Raw genomic sequence first — 20,283 nt, 5'->3', positions numbered from 1 at the left:
TGTTGCCAGATAACTTTACTATCTGTGTTGCCGGATAACTTTACTACCTGTGTTGCTGGATAACTTTACTACCTGTGTTGCCAGATAACTTTACTATCTGTGTTGCCGGATAACTTTACTACCTGTGTTGCTGGATAACTTTACTACCTGTGTTGCCTGATAACCATGTATACTAGATAGATTTTATTGTGTGTAAACTTAAACTTAACTTCACTGCCATATATACATACTGGTTTTATTAAGCAATCAAACAAAGTGCAAGGTGTTTCAACCTGAATGTTATTGGGAATGTCTACTTGAACAATATTTCTTTTTTGAAATCAAACTGTTAATAATTAATTTTAAGGATTTTTTTATGTATTATTGAAAATTTTTTGCTGCATGGAATTAGGTACACATAAGGTACAGACATTTAGTTCAACTGGTAGTTTATAAAACTTTTAAAGACATTGTTAGTACAACCTTGTGTATCAATGCTGTTTTCTGAAACATCCAATACATTATTTTCTTCATATTTACAGCATCATGTAGATCCTGCTATTGGTGTCTATATCATTGATAGATTTACATATTTTTTATTGGAATTCCTTGAAAAAGTGAAACCTACAAGTAAAAATACACTGGGAGAGCTGGTATGTATGATTCAAGTACTCTAGTGATGCCAACTGCAAAATCCTCATATTTATGCAGAATACATGTATGTATCAACCTCATATTTATGCAGAATACATGTATGTATCAACCTCAAATTTATGCAGAATACATGTATGTATCAACCTCAAATTTATGCAGAATACATGTATGTATCAACCTCATATTTATGCAGAATACATGTATGTATCAACCTCATATTTATGCAGAATACATGTATGTATCAACCTCAAATTTATGCAGAATACATGTATGTATCAACCTCAAATTTATGCAGAATACATGTATGTATCAACCTCATATTTATGCAGAATACATGTATGTATCAACCTCAAATTTATGCAGAATACATGTATGTATCAACCTCATATTTATGCAGAATACATGCATGTATCAACCTCATATTTATGCAGAATACATGTATGTATCAACCTCAAATTTGTGTCTTCAGAACATTCAGACAACACATAATTATGCAAATAAGTGATGTGGTCTAATATTTTTGGGTTAAGGACTAACTCACTATACGATACAGATATAACATAAGAATGGACATCTTAATTTATGAGATAAGTATTTGAGACATAAGATAGTGTGGGTTTACAGATATAATCGTCAAATAAATTGCGCAGCAGTGCAAGCTAGGTTGTACATGTACAATGTAGGTTTGAACCTCGGCCGTCGTCGTCAACTTTACAATTTCAACTTCTTCTTCGAAACAGCAAGTCAAAATGTTTTCAAACTTGATATGCAAGTATCTTGGATGGTTCTTTATCAGATTTGTTCATTTCATGTCAAAATCTCAAATTCGCTATTTTTGGTGAATATTTTTGTCATTTTTGGTAAAAAGTGATATTTTCGACTTCTTGTTAAAAACCGCAAGTCCAATTGCTTTGATATTACACAAATACATGTAGATATTACATGTGGACATCTCTCAGTTTTGTTCATTTTGTAATGATATCTTTAATTCTCTAATTTTGGTGAATATTTTTGTCGTTTTTGGTAAAAAGTTATATTTTCGACTTTTTGTTATAAACCGCAAGTCCAATTGCTTTGATATTACATATATAGGTACTACATGTGGTCATCTCTCAGATTTGTTAATTTTGTGGTGATATCTTCAATTATCTAATTTTGATGATTATTTTTGTCATTTTTGGTGAAAAGTGATATTTATAAATTCTTGTTGAAAACAGCAAGTCCCGTTGCTTCGATACTATACATATTGTTCATTTTCTAATGATATTTTCTTTTCTTTAATTGAAATGTGCATTGCTAACAGCGGAGCTATCTCAGCCGACAGGCTGCTTGTTGTGAAGATGTTCAGCAAATTCATGATTTCATTATTTAAAACTGCATACATAAGGGAAATACAAAATGCTCATTCTTGAAATAACACAAGTTTTCATTATCTAAGGCAGTAAATGACATGTAAGATATAAATGACACCCAATAATAATTTTATGACACTTTTTTGTTCATTCATGATTATAAGACTTTTTGTATCTTTCTGTAACATAAATTGTTAGTCTCAGTTGTTCTAAGTTTTAATGATAGCTCTGTTTTCTATGTATAGTACAAACTGCGCTTCTGTTATCGATTTATTTAGGATCAAATACATATTAATAGGTGAAACTTGTTAATCTGAAATCAAATTCATGATTCTGAATATGAATCTAACTGAATCAATTTATTCTGAGCATGTGCAATTGTTTTGTCAGTGTTGTTGACAGAGGGAATTTATGATGAAAAATCATAAATGATTATTGTTCATCAACCTGTCAAGTTTTATTGATTCTTGCTGCAGAATTTCAGAGAGAATGTTGGAGACGGAATCCAGAAACCGTGATTCCAAAATAGAAAACTGGAATCTGAAAACCAGGAAGGGAGGTCAAATTAGGAGTCCTTTTTTCAGGGTGCGCCTGAACAGGGACTCAAAAGCAAACAAGAACACCACATGCGAAGGCCAATAATTTATCACATCTTTTGGACTCTCATGTGCAAAGCAGTGTGCGTGTCCTTCTGTTCTACTGCTATCTCAAGAACCATACATCGGTTTTTGATGAAACTTGTTGCTTAGATGCTCTGGGTCAATGCACAGATTTGATTAGGTTTTGGTAAAAATCTATGCATATTAATTACCTAATTTGCATGATAATTAGTTAACTTTCAGCTGTTCCATGAGTGTTACACTGATATCTGAAGAATCACTCATTGGATTTTGATGAAACTTGGTACATAGATGTTCTGAACTTATGTGCAGATTTGATTAGTTTTTGGTAAAAATCTGTGCATATTAATTACCTAATCTGCATGATAATTAGCTAATTTTTAGCTGTTCCATGACTGCTCCACTGATATCTAAACAACCACTCATTGGATTTTGATGAAACTCGGTACATAGATGCTCTGAACTTATGCACAGATTTGATTAGTTTTTGGTAAAAATTTGTGCATATTAATTACCTAATTTGCATAAAGATTAATCGTTTTTTCCACTGATACCTCAAGTACTAATCATCACATTTCAATGAAACTTCTGCACAGACCTGATGGTTTTTAGGGTAATATCATTACATATTAATTACCTAATTTGCATTATTAATTAATTTTCAGGTTTTGATATTTCTAGTTGTAAGCATTACATTTCAATGAAACTTTGTACATAGATACTCAAGGACTATGCAGAGACCTGATTAGTTTCAGGGTAATTAATTCTGCATATTTATTACCTAATTTGCATAATTAATTAATTAATTTTCAGCTTTTCCACTAATATCTCTAGTACTAATCATCACATTTCAATGAAACTTTGTACATGGATGCTGTAGGACAATGGACAGACCTGATTAATTGTGGGTTAAAATCTGTACATATTAATTACCTAATTTGCATAATTAACCAATTCTAAGCTATCACACTGATATCTAAAGTACTAATTATTCCATTTCAATAAAACTTAGTACAAAGATGCTCTAGGACAATGTACAAACCTGGTTAGTTTGGGCTTAAAATTTGTTCATATTAATTCCCTAATTAACATAATGATTCATAATTTTTTAGTTCTAATCAAATTTCAATAAAACTTGGTACATAGATAGTCTGTTACACTGCGCAGACCTAATTAGTTTTACACTCAAATCTGTTCATATTAATATTCTGATTTGCATAATAAGTTTTCAGTACAAGTAATTTCGAATTATATTTAATGTGTCTCCATACTCTCAGCATATGGGAGTTCTTTCTAAGCTTTCTTTGATTTTTCTTGTGTAAAAAATGGTGAACATCCTGTATACATTGTGATTTAATTAAACTTTAAGTTGGTATTATACCGGTATACACAATCAGGTTTTTGACTCACCTGTGTTAATTAAATAATAAAATAAACATCCCAAGAACCAGTCATATGAATTTTAATTAGCTTGATTTACTTTTGATTTTATTTCAGTTTAATGTATGCCCACCATCTAAATGTATATCAACTGTGGGAACCAGAACAGATCTCTTTCCACGTGACATTAAAATGGTTTTAATAACAGACTTCTTTGGATCAGTCCGCAATGTGGAATTGAACACATCAACTATTAGTCTAGTGAAACCTAATAAACCACTCAAAGATACCACCAGAGTCAAGAAATCAGCTTCAATGAAATTTGCATCTCAGATTCCAAAACACTATAAAGCAGACAAGAAAAAGGTGAGTGGCATACAGTGTCTACAATTTTTGGAATTCTCTGGTTACTTGTACTATGATACGCATTCTGTCAACAGAATTATGCAGTCAAATATTTCACTTTTAGACTGGACAATCCATCAACTTCTTGAAAAATCTAATTTCATCAACTTAAGGTTCTCAAAATCATATTTGAGAGCAAGTGAAATGACCGTTTATGAAAACCGTTATTAGCTATGAGATAAGTTATTCACACAGGTGTAATGATGTAAAATCTATGGTGTTATTCCTAAACAGATTGTTTAGATTCGTTCAGTATAAATTCACTACGTTCAATTACCCACCATATATCGTGGTCAGTCAAAATGACTATTTTGAACTGTAGGCATTAATCTGCGATTCAGCCAATGACGAAGAGAGAAATCTAGGTCAGGGGAAGCCCCACGTGACTGAGGCAATGAGGCGACGCCATATTGGCTCCGCATTCAGTCTCGTTTTTTTCAGCATCCAAGTGTGGTGTCCGATAAAAACGGTGCGATCAGCTCATCAGATTTTTTCCTATCCAAGTTTTTGGTCTGACTAGCTGTCACCTGCGTGGCAGCTGACCCATCGTTTTGCATGGCTTCATACGTATTCACCAGAGTGTGGATACAGGTGGTGCTACTGCTGCGCCGGTAAACATCACATCGGTACACATCAACGTGTACCTACATGGCTGGTTGCTACACAACCCAACAAGGGGTAGTTAGTCAAACAGTAAGGCTAACACTAGATTTTCTAGACCAGTTGTGCTTCCTAGTAAATCGAGCAAGTCCCACCCTCAGCCAACACAACAGTTAGCGTTTCTGGGCAGGGAGTTTGGCTTGGTGCGGTCGCCGCAGACCCGTTGCCTAAACGACCTAGCCGCACGCCTAGTCAGCGTTTCCTCTGTGTCCTCTGTGAGAACTGATGCGGATCATTGGAATTGAACGCAGCCGCCCATTACAGCGCACTTTGTTGCAACACTGGGATCTCTTACAGGAACTGGAGAAGCGAGTAACACTGTTGGACCAAGCGAGGGATGCCTTGCCCTGGTGGTCAGCAATTGTCAACCTCAGGCAGGGTGTCTCTATGGACTCGCGCGCTACAGCTATGAATCTGGAAACAGATGCCTCCCTTACATGTTGGGGAGCGCACCTATTGGACGAACAAGCCCAATGGAAAATATGGCCCCTGCATTAGATTTAGATCTGCCATAACAACTGGCTCGAAATGCGCTTAGCACTGATTCACTTTCTACCAATAGTTCGAGACCACAGAGTCTTGCTTCGCACGGACAACACAGCGGTGGTCTCCTAGCAACAAGGAGGGGGGGACCAGATCCCTATCGTTGTCAGTCCTAACAAATTCACCTTTGGTACCTGGAATTCAATGTGGAGCTAGCCGCACACCACCTTCCAGGGGTGAGAAACAGTGTCCTCTCATGGCAGCTCCGTCTCCAGAACGCGGCGTGGCGGATACCCAAATGGGTAGCCTCCAGACTGTTTTTGTGATGGGACCATCCAAGGTTAGACCTATTCATTACACCCCAGGACACCAAGCTCCTGACGTACACAACACTTCTGCCGACTCCAGGAGCCTGGGCCAGGAACCCTTTGTTGACCACTGTGTACCCACATGGACGTGTACGCCTTTTCTCCCTTTCCGCTATTAACCGGAGAAACTTGATAGGAGCGCATCTGCACTTTGACATGGATGGCGCCCAATGGGCCAAGCAATGTCTGGTTTCCACTACTGTTGGAAATGTTAGTCGAAACACCAAGGGTGCCTACGGACTTTCGGATCTGCTGTCCCAACCTGACGGCACACTGTCTTTGAGCGATGCGGTGTACCACTCTCAGTTGACTCACTCTGACTTTTTCTGAGTGGGCTGGCCAGAGCGAACACAGATCCCACCAACACAGTCTGATCCCACCAACACAGTCTACGCCTCAAAATGACGTGCATAAACTGATTGCTGTAGTGGGAGATCCATGCCATCCCTCTGTTGGCCAGGCAGCTGACTTTTCGTCCATTGTTTGGACAAAATGGACTTGTCCTTTCAGCTATTGTTGGCTACAGGTCAGCCTTGTGACACACCATATGGGATTCTCCTGGGACGAGGCTAGCTGGTTGTCCTACCATTAGGAAACTGTTTACTGTTTGATCAGAGGCCTAGACTTCAAACGAAGGAACCAACCTATTGGAACTTATCAGTTGTGTTGGCCGCTCTAAGTGGACTGCTCTTTGAGCCTCTCCGATCAGCACCACTCACAATTTTGACATGGAAAACAGTCTTCCTACTCGCCCTTACCTCGGGGGTCTATGAACAATCAAGTTGTGTTAAAGACATGAATCGGGTTTCACGCCATGAATCAAATCCCTGGAAGGGATCCACAACCAATTGTCATCCCCCAGCTGGCAACATAGCCAACCCAGAGGATCAGGAGGAGTTGCTTCTGTGCCCGGTACGAGCGCTGAGTTGCTATGAGAGCTGTACTAACGATTTGAGTCATGGCAACAAGCATAGGTTTATGTGTTATGGCCAGGGTAAGGAGGACAGACCAGCCTCCCCGACTTCCATGCCAGGTGGATCACTGTGACCTGGTTCAAGGTTTTAACCATCTGGCTTCCTTGACGCAGGCTTTACAGATCCACCAAGTACAAGCACATGAGGTCTGTGCGATTGCTAACTCATTAGCTCTTGCGTAAGGTGCCCCCCCTTGAGCATGTGCAGAGGGCAGGCTTGTGGAGAATGCAAACGCCTTTACCACTTCTACCTTGGAGATACCCAATCCATTGAGGAGGATCTTTTTAGGGAGGGTCCCGTCATAGCTATGGTTACTGACCCAGCCCGGACGACCTCGGGGATCCTTGCTCATAGAAGATAGAGTACTCTCTGCTACAGATTTGTGCGGAGAAGTTTCTCTCGTAAGCATTCTTTGGAACCTTCCAGGTCTCGCTTTCGATCTATGCCCTCATACAGAACTGTTTCGGTCTTTTCTTTTGAAAGCTACTTACCCAAAGGTTTTGGTCTAGCGTTCTTGTTACCGTCCCGCACTTGGCTTTGTTCCAGGGACGGCACTGGCAAGGTAGGACACCGTTTCTTCACTGGTCTCAACTAGGTGGTCATAGGTAGAAGGTATTATCCTTGTCTGGGACACCCTTTTTATCGTTTTCGGTTCGCTCAGAAACCTGCTGCCTGTCGGCGTCTGACTCTGGTCATTTTCACTGACCGGAGTCTATGGTGGGTATTTGAACGTAGTGAATTTAGGCTACCCACCATAGACTCCGGATCCCCCCAACCACCCCATTTTCCAATGACTTAGTTCTTGGTGCTAAGAAAAAGAAGCAGACTGAATGGGAAGCCAATATGGCGCCGCCTTATTGCCTCGGTCACGTGGATCGTGACGTAAGGGAAAATCTTGAGGTCATGGGGCTTCCCCTGACCTAGATTTCTCTCTCCGTCAATGGCTGAATCGCAGATTAATGCCTACAGCTCAAAATAGTTATTTTGACTGACCGGAGTCTATGGTGGGTATAAACTATGTATTAACTTATAATATATAAACTATTTATTAACTTGTAATATTTATAATCTTTTTAATGCATCTAAAAAATTGAGGATCACCTAAGTTAGATACCATATATATATATAGAGTTATATATCACTAAACACACAGGTTGGATATCAGTGAACACAGGTTATATATCAGTGAACACACAGGATATATATCAATGAACATACAGGTTAGATATCAGTGAACAAACAGGTTAGATATCACTGAACACACAGATTAGATATCAGTGAACACACAGGTTAGATATCAGTGAACACACAGGTTAGATATCGGTGAACACACTGGTTAGATATCACTGAACATACAGCTTATATATCACTGAACACACAAGTTAGATATCAGTGAACACACAGGTTATTTATCACTAATACACAGATTAGATATCAGTGAACACAGATTATATATTAGTGAATACACAGGTTATACTGTGGAATACTTTATTTTCGCTGGAATTAATTTTCGCTGAAAAGGTATTTTGGGCATTTTGCTTGGAATTTATTTTCACTGATTTTTGATGAGATTAAAATAAAATATAGGAAAAAATGTATATTCGCTGGATTTTATTTTCACGGAATCATCCCTTCAGCTAAAATAGCGAAAATAAAGTATTCTACGGTATATCACTGAACACACAGGCTATATATCACTGAACACACAGGTCAGATATCAGTGAACACACAGGTTAGATATCAGTGAACACACAGGTTAGATATCAGTGAACACACAGGTCAGATATCATTGAACACACAGGTAATATATCACTGAACACACTGGTTAGATATCACTGAACACACAGGTTGGATATCACTGAACACACTGGTTAGATATCACTGAACACACAGGTTGAATATCACTGAACACACAGGTTGGATATCACTGAACACACTGGTTAGATATCACTGAACACACAGGTTATCTAACCTGTGAACACCGGTTATTTATCACTGAACACAAAGGTTAGATATCAGTGAGCACACAGGTTAGATATCACTGAACACACAGGTTATATATCATTGAACATAGGTTATATATTACTGAACACACAGGTTAGATATCACTGAACACACAGACTAGATATCAGTGAACATACAGGCTATATATCACTGAACACACAGGCTAGATATCACTGAACACACAGACTAGATATCAGTGAATATACAGGTCATATATCAGTGAACGCACAGGTTATATATCACCCAACACACTGGTAATATATCACTGACCACACAGGTTAGATATCACTGAACACAGGTGATATATACTAGTGAACACACAGGTTAGATATCACTGAACACAGGTTATATATCACTGAACACACATGTTAGATATCAGTGAACACAGGTTATATATCAGTGAACACACAGGTTGGATATCAGTGAACACAGGTTATATATCAGTGAACACACAGGATATATGTCACCGAACATACAGATTAGATATCAGTGAACAAACAGGTTAGATATCAGTGAACACACTGGTTAGATATCAGTGAACACACAGGTTAAATATTTGTGAATACACAAGTTAGATATCACTGATCACACAGGTTAGATATCACTGAACATAGAGGTTATATATCACTGAACACACAGGTTAGATATCAGTGAACACACAGATTAGATATCGGTGAACACACAGGTTAGATATCAGTGAACAAACAGGTTAGATATTTGTGAACACACAGGTTAGATACCACTGAAAACACATGTTATATATCACGGAACACACAGGTTAGATATCACTGAACACCCAGGTAAGATATCACTGAACACACAGGTTATATATCAGTGAACACACAGGTGAGATATCAGTGAACACACAGGTTATATATCACTGAACACACATGTTAGATATCAGTGAACACACAGGTTATCTAACCTGTGAACACAGGTTATTTATCACTGAACACAAAGGTTAGATATCAGTGAACACACAGGTTATATATCACTGAACACACAGGCTAGATATCACTGAACACACAGACTAGATATCAGTGAATATACAGGTTATATATCAGTGAACACACAGGTTATATATCACCCAACACACTGGTAATATATCACTGACCACACAGGTTAGATATCACTGAACACAGGTTATATATCAGTGAACACACAGGTTAGATATCACTGAACACAGGTTATATATCACTGAACACACAGGTTAGATATCACTGAACACAGGTTATATATCAGTGAACACACAGGTTGGATATCACTGAACACATAGGTTTGATATCGGTGAACACACAGGTTATATATCAGTGAACACATACGTCCAATATCAGTGAACACACTGGTTAGATATCACTGAACATACAGGTTATATATCACTGAACACACAGGTTAAATATCACTGAACACACAAGTTCGATATCACTGAACACACAGGTTCAATATCACTGAACACACGTTAGATATCAGTGAACACACAGGTTAGATATCAGTGAACACACAGGTTAGATATCAGTAAACACACAGGGTAAATATCAGTGAACACAATTAGATATCAGTGAACACACAGATTAGGTATCACTGAACACACAGGTTATATACTACTGAACACACAGGCTATATATCACTAGACTCACTGGTTATATATCACTGAATACGCAGGTTAGATACCACTAAACACACAGGCTATATATCACTGGACTCATTGGTTATATATCAGTGAACACACAGGTTATATATTAGTGAATACACAGGTTAGATATCAGTGAACACAGGTTTGATAGAAATCAGTGAACACACAGGTTAGATATCAGTGAACACACATGTTATATAATAGTGAATACACAGGTTAGATATCAGTGGACACAGGTTTGATAGAAATCAGTGAACACACAGGTTATAAGTGAATACACAGGTTAGATATCAGTGAACACAGGTTAGATATCAGTGAACACACAGGTTATATATTAGTGAATACACAGGTTAGATATCAGTGAACACACAGGTTAGGTATCACTGAACACAGAGGTTATATATCACTGAACACACAGGTTATATATCAGTGAATACACAGGTTATATATCAGTGAATACACAGGTTATATATCAGTGAATACACAGGTTAGATATCAGTGAACACATGTTATATATCAGTGAACACACAGGTTAGATATCAGTGAATACACATGTTATATATCAGTGAATACACAGGTTAGATATCAGTGAACACATGTTATATATCAGTGAACACACAGGTTGGAACATGCCATTTTGTTTGTTGTTTCACAAACTCTGCCAAGTGAAACAGCTCATTCATGACAAAACATGATTAGGATGTTGTTCTATGATAAGGTAATCGTTTCCTGGCAACAGACTGAGTAAAGTTCAACTTTGAATGATGTTTCAAGTCCGTTTGATCAGCGAGGACACACAAATTGTGGGTGACGCCATTCTGAATTCCACTCAACTTGCATATGAACTAATAACTCTATTCCCGCAGTTCACATGCTTTGATTTATGGTGTAATATCATTAGGGCATGTGGGAAAACGGTCAAAGTTATTATCAGAATGCTGTTTTGTACAGACACAAATCTATAGGAATTCTAGAAAGCATTTTGGTAAATGCAACGTGGAAGTGAATTATCAATGTTGAAGTATGATCTGTTGGAATTTCTAAAAAAAATCGGCTTAAATTGATTTAAAAAAAATTTGAATGTATTTACCGCTTTTCACTGATGTTAACAGGTCATTGTTGAACCATAGTTAGTTGTTCTATGCATTCTCAAGATATCCATGGCGTTTGATTTCTGATATTATATAAATTTTATTACCTGTATTCGAAAAAGTAGACAGTCAAATTTGGAGCATTTTGGGACAGGTGCTTAGTCAAATGTGAACCTGAATATAGAAATGCCCTAAAAGGAGATGGTGGGCATTTAGTTGAGCTTGGACCCTGAGTCGAACGAGTATGGTAGTATGTAACAGCTACCATTTGTCGAGCATCCATCCAACATCAACCCATGTACCAACGATTAGTACCCTGTCTCTAATAGCGCGGCAGGATAGTAAAAAAATCTTTCAGTTAATACAAGCACCAAACCTGGCATGATTGGGATTTAACTATAACTGTAACAAAAAAGTACATTAGCCACACAAAAAAATTAAAATGGCGGTCATTTTCCAAGATTTCAATACTGAATTTCTCTAAATGTTATTTTTAAGAATGGTACAAACCATAACTCTTACACTACCAAGTTCTAAGCTATGCTAACATATTTTGTGAGGCTCAGCATGAGGTTCAGTGTCAGCTAATATGTATCCCAAATGCTATCGAGCTAGCCCCACATACAGTACCTTTTAGCTGGGATATAAAATCTCAGCTTATGTCACAATGATCAAAGGTCATGTGAAGGTCATGTTAGGGTGATGGTTTCATGGTTTTTTAGGACTTAATTGTACTTTGTGTTATTTATAAATTTTCAGGAAACATAAAAGTGACTTTTTAAAAAAAAAATGATGCTGAAATAAAGCAAGTAAAACAATGGGGGATACGCTGCCTAGTGAGGTATTCAAGAGGGGATTACTTTTTGGCTATTGTTCAAAGGTCATGTGAAGGTCATGTTAGGGTGATGGTTTCATGGTTTTTTGGGACTTAATTGTACTTTGTGTTATTTATAAATTTTCAGGAAACATAAAAGTGACTTTTTAAAAAAAAAATGATGCTAAAATAAAGCAAGTAAAACAATGGGGGATACGCTGCCTAGTGAGGTATTCAAGAGGGGATTACTTTTTGACTATTGTTCTACCGTTTAACATTGACGAATCAAACGCCGCGAGAAACGTGCACCTACACAGGGTGTGTGCTTGTTATGTTTAATAGACAATAATCTCAAGGCTAAGTTGTTAATGCACAAATTAAGAAAATAATCGATTTGTTGTTACCGTGAAAGCTTTTGGAAATTTCCTGAAAGTGTAGAGAACATGGCAAAGAAAGATTACGGGAAAGGGGCAAGAAAAGTATGTATTGAACGCTAACTAGATTGCAGTGTTCTCCCAAGATTTCAATTCAAAGTGGCTACACTTAATCCATTGATTAGGCATACACTCGACAGCAGCGGCAATTTAGGTTTGTCAGTTTTGTTCAGATATAAATTTTCTATTTTACGCATTATGGCTACAGAACGTGACAGAAAGTCCTTCCATGTGATCTAATATTTGTAAACAATCTATTTGCACACGACTCCCAGTGTCTTCTCCTCGAGCAGACAGTAATGTTTCACATTCATTTTTGCACTGTTTTAATCTTTCTCAAATGAAACCAAGCAGTTGATTTCTATTTTATTCAATGTTTATCTTCGTTTGATATATTTAAACAAAATATGCAGTCATTAAATAATTAGTAAATATGCAAGTTTTTTTTTTTTTCAAACGAGGACAAGGAAAACATAATGACAGTAGTCTTAGGACGGGTCGGTCGTGATCTTCGGTTTGTATCAAGAACACAACTCACAAATGAGTTATTTTTTCGAACGATAATTTGATAGGAACTATAATACAAATTTACTTACTATCATTGGCGTCAAGTCTACCCTCAAAGACAGATACAAGTAGTGATGCAAGCTATCAACTGGGCATATGCGACTGTTCCTGAAATATTTAATGATAACTGTCTTCCGAAAGTGATCTGTCTTGGAAGATTTCAAACGAAGAAAAGCTTTTGTGTTACTATCAAAAGTGACATCCTCGATGCTTAAATGAATTTCTGATTAAAGGTAGAATTAATGGTGAATTCACCACAACGAAGGAATCCGAAAAATGCAAAAAGAATCAATGATTGCAAAAGGATGTCTGTAAAATGGGTAAACACTCCAGCTTTCAAAGTGGAAAACATACGGAATATAACCTCTGATGTATATGGGAGCCGTAACCTAGATCCCTGGCTTTGACTTCGTTTAATAGCTCTTAACAATAAATTAACACGTACCATTGGTTCTCCTGCATGACACTGCCAGGGGTTGGAAACGCCAGCCTCTATATGTCTAAAACGTACCCCAGCAAGGTAAAGTCTAATGGTTGTTTCTCTGAGATGTAAATGTTTATGACAGTGAGTTATGAAAAGCAAAACTAAGTCCTCAGAAATTGCAGGTAAGTTCAAATTCAAACACTGAACATTGTGCATATTAGCAAAGCGAAGAAAAATATCTAAACCAGAGTCATAAGACTGCCTTGTTTTTGATGATATAGTAGAAGTCCACAGGTGATTTGTATCTTGAGCTAAATCTGAGTTATTTCACAGTATGGTGGCAAGGCGATTTGTTCTCTTGTGCATCTGGTGCTAGTTCTGTGAATTTCTGTAATTGAAAGTGGGATAAGGCATCGGCAATTACATTTTGTTTCCCTGGGAGGAATTGAGCCAGTATAATGAAGTTATGCTGCATGGCAGTCAGTGTTAACCATCGCATAAGAGTGTTAATTGCATGCAGTGCGAAGCTGCCCTGCCTTTCCTAATTATGTTTAGTGTTGCCTGATTGTCACAGTTGAAACAAATTCTCTCCTTTGACCAATGCTCTCCCCATAGCATTGCGGCTATCACAATTGGATACAACTAAAGCAGAACCATAGATAGTTCATCACGTTGTTCAAAAGTTAATTCCTCAGGCCATTTGTCATAAAACAAACTACCTTGAAAGAAGCCTCCGAAACCTTTGGTAGATTATGCATCTGTATGGATGTGCAAGTCAGATGCACTGATCACTCCCAAGTTCATAAACAGATGTATCCCATTCCATGAAACCAAAAATAACTTTCACATTGATAATTCTAAACAGCAAGCCTGGTTCAAGGAGACATGGTGAGTCAATTTGGACACTGATGAAGCCAGTCTAAGTAAGTGGGCAAGGAAGGACCTGCCTGGTAACACAACTCTAGCAGCAAAATTTAGATGACCAAGCGAAGACAATAACTGTCGTTTAGTGATTGATTTCTTTGAAGTAAACTCTGATATCTTACCCTTTATTCTGCTTATTTTATTTGTGGGCAAGAAAGCTAACAAGTCCTTGAAGTTAATCATAACTCCCAAATATTCAAGCTCCTGGGATGGTCCCAGAGTTTTGTGGGCTGCCAATGGAATGTTAAGAATATTAAATATCATCGTCATTACTGCCATTGACCTCATTTCTGTTTCTTCCTCTTGATCAAGAAAGTCATCAAGTAAGTGGAGAATGAACTTCACTCCAAATTTATGAATTGCTATCCAACAGATAGCCTGAGAGAGTAAGTCAAAAATTGTTGGACTAGACCTGGAACCGAAGACCAGCCTGATGAAAAAATAATACTTGTCATTCCATTTAACGCCATGCAGATGCCAAATGGATGGGTGAAGTGGTATTTGCTTGAATGCATCTGTTATGTCAAACTTGCATATATGAGTATTGCCATTCAACCGCTTAATCTCTGCAAAAGCATCATCAATCTTTATGTAAGATATTGAATAAGTCTCTTTTTCAATGAGTTTGTACTAGATAAGAGGTCAGAAAAAATGGTCAACCGTCTTTTCCAGGGCAAAGTGCATCTAGTGCATCCTTCATGATGATTATGTCTCCAATTATTGAGGTGAGGGTAGTGTTTCTATAATGGCTCAGCTACATACTGAGATTGTGGGTAACTGGATACAGATAATTTTTATCTCTAAGACAAGATGGTAGGGATAAATCTTTTAAAGTAAGCAGCATATTTGATGAAAAAGTCCAACTGGTGTCCATTTTCTCTTTTTTTTCATGTCCATTTTCACTGTTGACCCCAATAAATTTACTGCCATTTTTGCTGGGAAAGAATTGACCAGCTTTTTTATTAGTCTAAGAAAATTGTTCAGCTTGGAATGCGTCTGAATCCCTCATTAGTATGCAAGAATGTAGGAATGTACCAAGAAAATTGTTTTTTTTTGAGTAAATTGTAGTGTATTTTACTTATGAAAGGTCAAAAGTGCATTGAGATTTTATGAAAATGTGTGGATGTTAACAGAATGATTTTGTGTGGTCACAGTTGCGCAATAAATGATGGACTATTTTGTGCGTAGCTATAAAATGTGTCACCGAAGTACACACCTGTGTGCATGATTCCAATAGTTTGTGCTGTGAAGAAACTCCATTAGAAAATAATTATTGTGTAATTTGTAGTGAGAATGTATTCAAATAGATTTATGTTTATGAATCTTGTTTCTTTTCAAAGTGTATTTATATAATAAGAATTGTTTATCAACATTTTTTTTTTATACTTTTTCGATTGATTGAAACTACAAATGAGTTATTTTGTTATACCGTCACTCGATCAAGTGTTACGAATTTCTGATAGTTTAGACATTAAACTGTTGTACCAAAGGGAGCCCAGGAACTCAGGAACTATGATGTACTGTACGCACTCCCTATGAGCGGGGGTAGGGGGGGTTGTCGGGTGGGGGTGGGAGTTTGACTGGTATCGGCTGGTATCTAGTGTAAGAAAGAGACAAGGTATGAAGGCTCCAGCGAGCTCATATTTTTTAAACTGGAAAAAACAGACGAACAGAACGAAAAATAAAATCTATAAAAAATACCAGATTGAAGAATATTAGTTGCTCTTTCAAATTTCGCCAAAGCCTTACTATTATTTTACCTATATCTGCAGAATTAATTAAGAAAACTACACAAATTGACCCCATTTACGAATACTTAACGGTTTGCCCGAATGCACGGCAAAGTTTGGAGGCAAGACTGGTTACGAACCAGTTGAGCAAGACTAACCTCGATGTCGTTCGTAACCAGTCTTTATTTCAATTAAACAGTGATTTGGCTGTGACCATACATTTAGTCATTTTCGACTGTTTTTCTCGAATTGGTTGATTAGTATGTAACTTATGGTAAGTACAATTAAATGTCCAGAGTCGAACAGTAGTCCCCGCAGTAGTCATTTCTAACATGATTATTTAATTTAGTTTAATTCCTTCAGTTAAAAATTGAGTTTCCAAAATAAATAAATAATAATACGTACCCTCATGTATACTTCAAGTTTTCATTAAAACAAAGTCAAAGTCTTTGAAATTGCTTTTCTGCCTGTTTGCCAATCCATTGCTCCAAATTGGCTGTCATGGTGCAACTCAAATCTGCGAGTTGCATCATGGGGTCGGCCGCTACGACGCCTGCACGTGAGGGCGAATACCCCCCCACTTATTTACTGGCAATATCGTCTGTTCACTGTGTGTTCATTTCCCATACCTTGTCCCTCATACAGCCCTGATGCGTTAAATACACCTTTAAATACTCTTATTTTCCCAGCATCGAGATGGCTCTGCCAACTCTTGTCTGATCTTGTCTTAGCACTTCCTAAATCACTAACATAAGAATCTGTTTAAAAGGATTTTACTATTGATAAAGAGTCATTGCTTGAAATGTCTTGTTATTTTGAATTGTTACTTATTGCGAAATATTATTTACAGTATGTAATATTTATCTGTCCATGCAGCATTTATTTACAAGCTAGTAAATATTTAATATTCCAAACTTCTCTGTTTTTTGTTTTTTTTTCAGAATGAAAATGAAACCAGGTTATCTCCACAGTTTGTGGTTGCATTTGGAATATTTATGGCTGTTTCTTTGTCAGCGTCTGTGTCGATAATCAAAATTTGAGTATTATTACTGCAGTATCACAGTGTTGAGTTATATTGCAGTGGTACCGGTATAGCTATTCAGAATCTCTTACAGGTTTACAGTGTTTTCATATTTAATTTTTGTCTTTAATAGTCATATGTAATAAATTTTTATTTGGTCTTATATGTAGTTGAAATAAATATGTAATAAATAATGGATTTGTGAACCAATATTTCAGAGAATTACCAACGACTATTTGTAAGTTTCAGTGTTACATGAAGTTTTTTACAAAATAAAATCCATTGTATTGAGTTAAATAAAATATTCATCAATATATATGTCTATAACTATTAATGCTAAAATAATTTGTTGCTTGGTGAAATGAGCCATAAACAACTTGGGTACAATCTTAAAGCAGCAAGTTTCGAGCATATTAATTGCCTAATTTGTCCCCGTTTGAACGCAGTGCGTCCATGTGTGCGCGAGTGCGAGTGTGTGTGTGAGTGCGTGTGTGCGTCCGGATCTGTATCCTAGAAATGCCTCGACCAATCACAATCAAACTTCACACATACATCATACATAATATTATACATATGCACGTCAATTTGTTCAACGATCTAATCAAAGATGGCCGAATGGTGGCCATTTTTGTGCTAAAAATCGTCAAAATCAAGCATTTCTTGGCTGTTTACAGATGGTTTTTGTTTGAACTTGGTATATATGTTGGACATTGATGCACATCATTTTGTTTTTCAGATAAGATTCAAAATGGCCAACTGTTGTTTTAATGAATGTGGATTATGTTCAAATTTTAAATATTGATTATACATCATGTCATCGATATGTTAGTTTGACAACCCTATTTAAAATGACAGGCTTTGACTGATTATGTTCGAATTTTTATATATTCATTATACATGTATTCAAAATGGCTGATTTTGTTTTAATTAATGCTGTTCCAGATTAATATCTATCAATACTCATTTGACGATCAAATACAAGGTCAATCATTTTAATGTTAAACGATCATCATAATCATGACATGTTTATATTCCAGCTATATTACTATAAACAAAACTATATATCTTAAATTCGTTAACTAACGGGGACTGTGCCATGCATGGCTTGTTTTCCATGATATGCATAGTCATCACATTTCAATGAAATTATTACATACAATGTAGGTGCTGTGGAATAATTAACAAATGTTTAATAATTTAAACCATGTATATTGATTTCTGATATCTCAAAAATTCAGATTCAAACTTGAAATTGAACTTGTGGTACAGGTGCTTTGTGAGTATTATAAGCAATGTTTCAGTGCTGTCCATACATTCTTCTGTCTTTTCGTTCATCCACGTCAGCTATTTCCCAGGCATGCTTCTTATTAACCCTGCTCATATTTTTCTGTTAATTGTGAATAAAAATTTATTTTTTTATCATCACATTCATTTTAATTACATTCATATTTAGGTCATGTTGAATGTAATAATATTGTCAAAAAACTAAAAAAACTTATAAGTGTCATAGTAGTCAAAGTGCAAATTTCTTTACTTTCTCAACTTGCAACATAAACCCATGGATTCTGCCCAGCCTGATTTGAGTGCAGATTGAGGTCATTAATATTCATGAGCTAATTAATATTCATTTTCCATTCTACTAGCTATGATTTAACTACTTTTTGCCCTGGTCGGTAATTCTTAGTGCCGGTAACTAGCGACTCAAGAACCTCTATTCTATCACTTTCCACTCCTTTTCACACTTAGAACCTCTATTCTATCACTTTCCACTACTTTCACACTTAGCACCTATATTCTACCACTTTCCACTCCTTTCACACTTAGCACCTATATTCTACCACTTTCCACTCCTTTCACACTTAGCACCTATATTCTACCACTTTCCACTCCTTTCACACTTAGCACCTATATTCTACCACTTTCCACTCCTTTCACACTTAGCACCTATATTCTACCACTTTCCACTCCTTTCACACTTAGCACCTATATTCTACCACTTTCCACTCCTTTCACACTTAGCACCTATATTCTACCACTTTCCACTCCTTTCACACTTAGCACCTATATTCTACCACTTTCCACTCCTTTCACACTTAGCACCTATATTCTACCACTTTCTACTCCTTTCACACTTAGCACCTATATTCTACCACTTTCCACTCCTTTCACACTTAGCACCTATATTCTACCACTTTCCACTCCTTTCACACTTAGAACCTATATTCTATCACTTTCCACTCCTTTCACACTTAGAACCTATATTCTATCACTTTCCACTCCTTTCACACTTAGAACCTATATTCTATCACTTTCCACTCCTTTCACACTTAGCACCTCTATTCTACCACTTTTCACTCGTTTCACACTTAGAACCTCTATTCTATCACTTTCCACTACTGTCACACTTGGCACCTCTATTCTACCACTTTCACTCTATTCTATCACTTTCCACTGCTTTCACACTTAGAACCTCTATTCTACCACTTTCCACTCCTTTCACACTTAGCACCTTTATTCTACCACTTTGCACTCGTTTCACACTTAGAACCTCTATTCTATCACTTTCCACTACTGTCACACTTGACACCTCTATTCTACCACTTTCACTCTATTCTATCACTTTCCACTGCTTTTACACTTAGAACCTCTATTATAGCACTTTGCCACTACTTTTCAGTACTTTGCCACCAATTTTCAGCACTTTGCCACAGCTTTTCAGTACTTTGCCACACTTTGCCACACTTTTCAGCACTTTGCCACTACTTT

General features: G+C 36.9%; 1 protein-coding gene across 1 annotated transcript in view; it reads left to right on the top strand.

Annotated features, from left to right (window-relative positions):
* The window catches only part of LOC102806605 (GPI-anchor transamidase-like), a 121,589-nt gene extending 103,758 nt beyond the window's left edge, over window positions 1-17,831 (top strand). The window contains exons 8-10 of the mRNA XM_085492457.1: window positions 522-632; window positions 4,103-4,351; window positions 17,438-17,831. Coding sequence (XP_085348583.1) covers window positions 522-632; window positions 4,103-4,351; window positions 17,438-17,536 — 459 coding nt within the window. The 3' untranslated portion in view covers window positions 17,537-17,831. The remainder of the gene's footprint in view (window positions 1-521; window positions 633-4,102; window positions 4,352-17,437) is intronic.
* Window positions 17,832-20,283: the final 2,452 nt, after the last annotated feature.

The sequence above is a fragment of the Saccoglossus kowalevskii genome, chromosome 17, assembly GCF_978046115.1.
Source record: "Saccoglossus kowalevskii chromosome 17, keSacKowa6.1, whole genome shotgun sequence".
Classification (NCBI taxonomy): Eukaryota; Metazoa; Hemichordata; class Enteropneusta; family Harrimaniidae; genus Saccoglossus; species Saccoglossus kowalevskii.
Note: the sequence above shows the minus strand (reverse complement) of the source record. Positions and strands in the feature narration are given on the sequence as shown.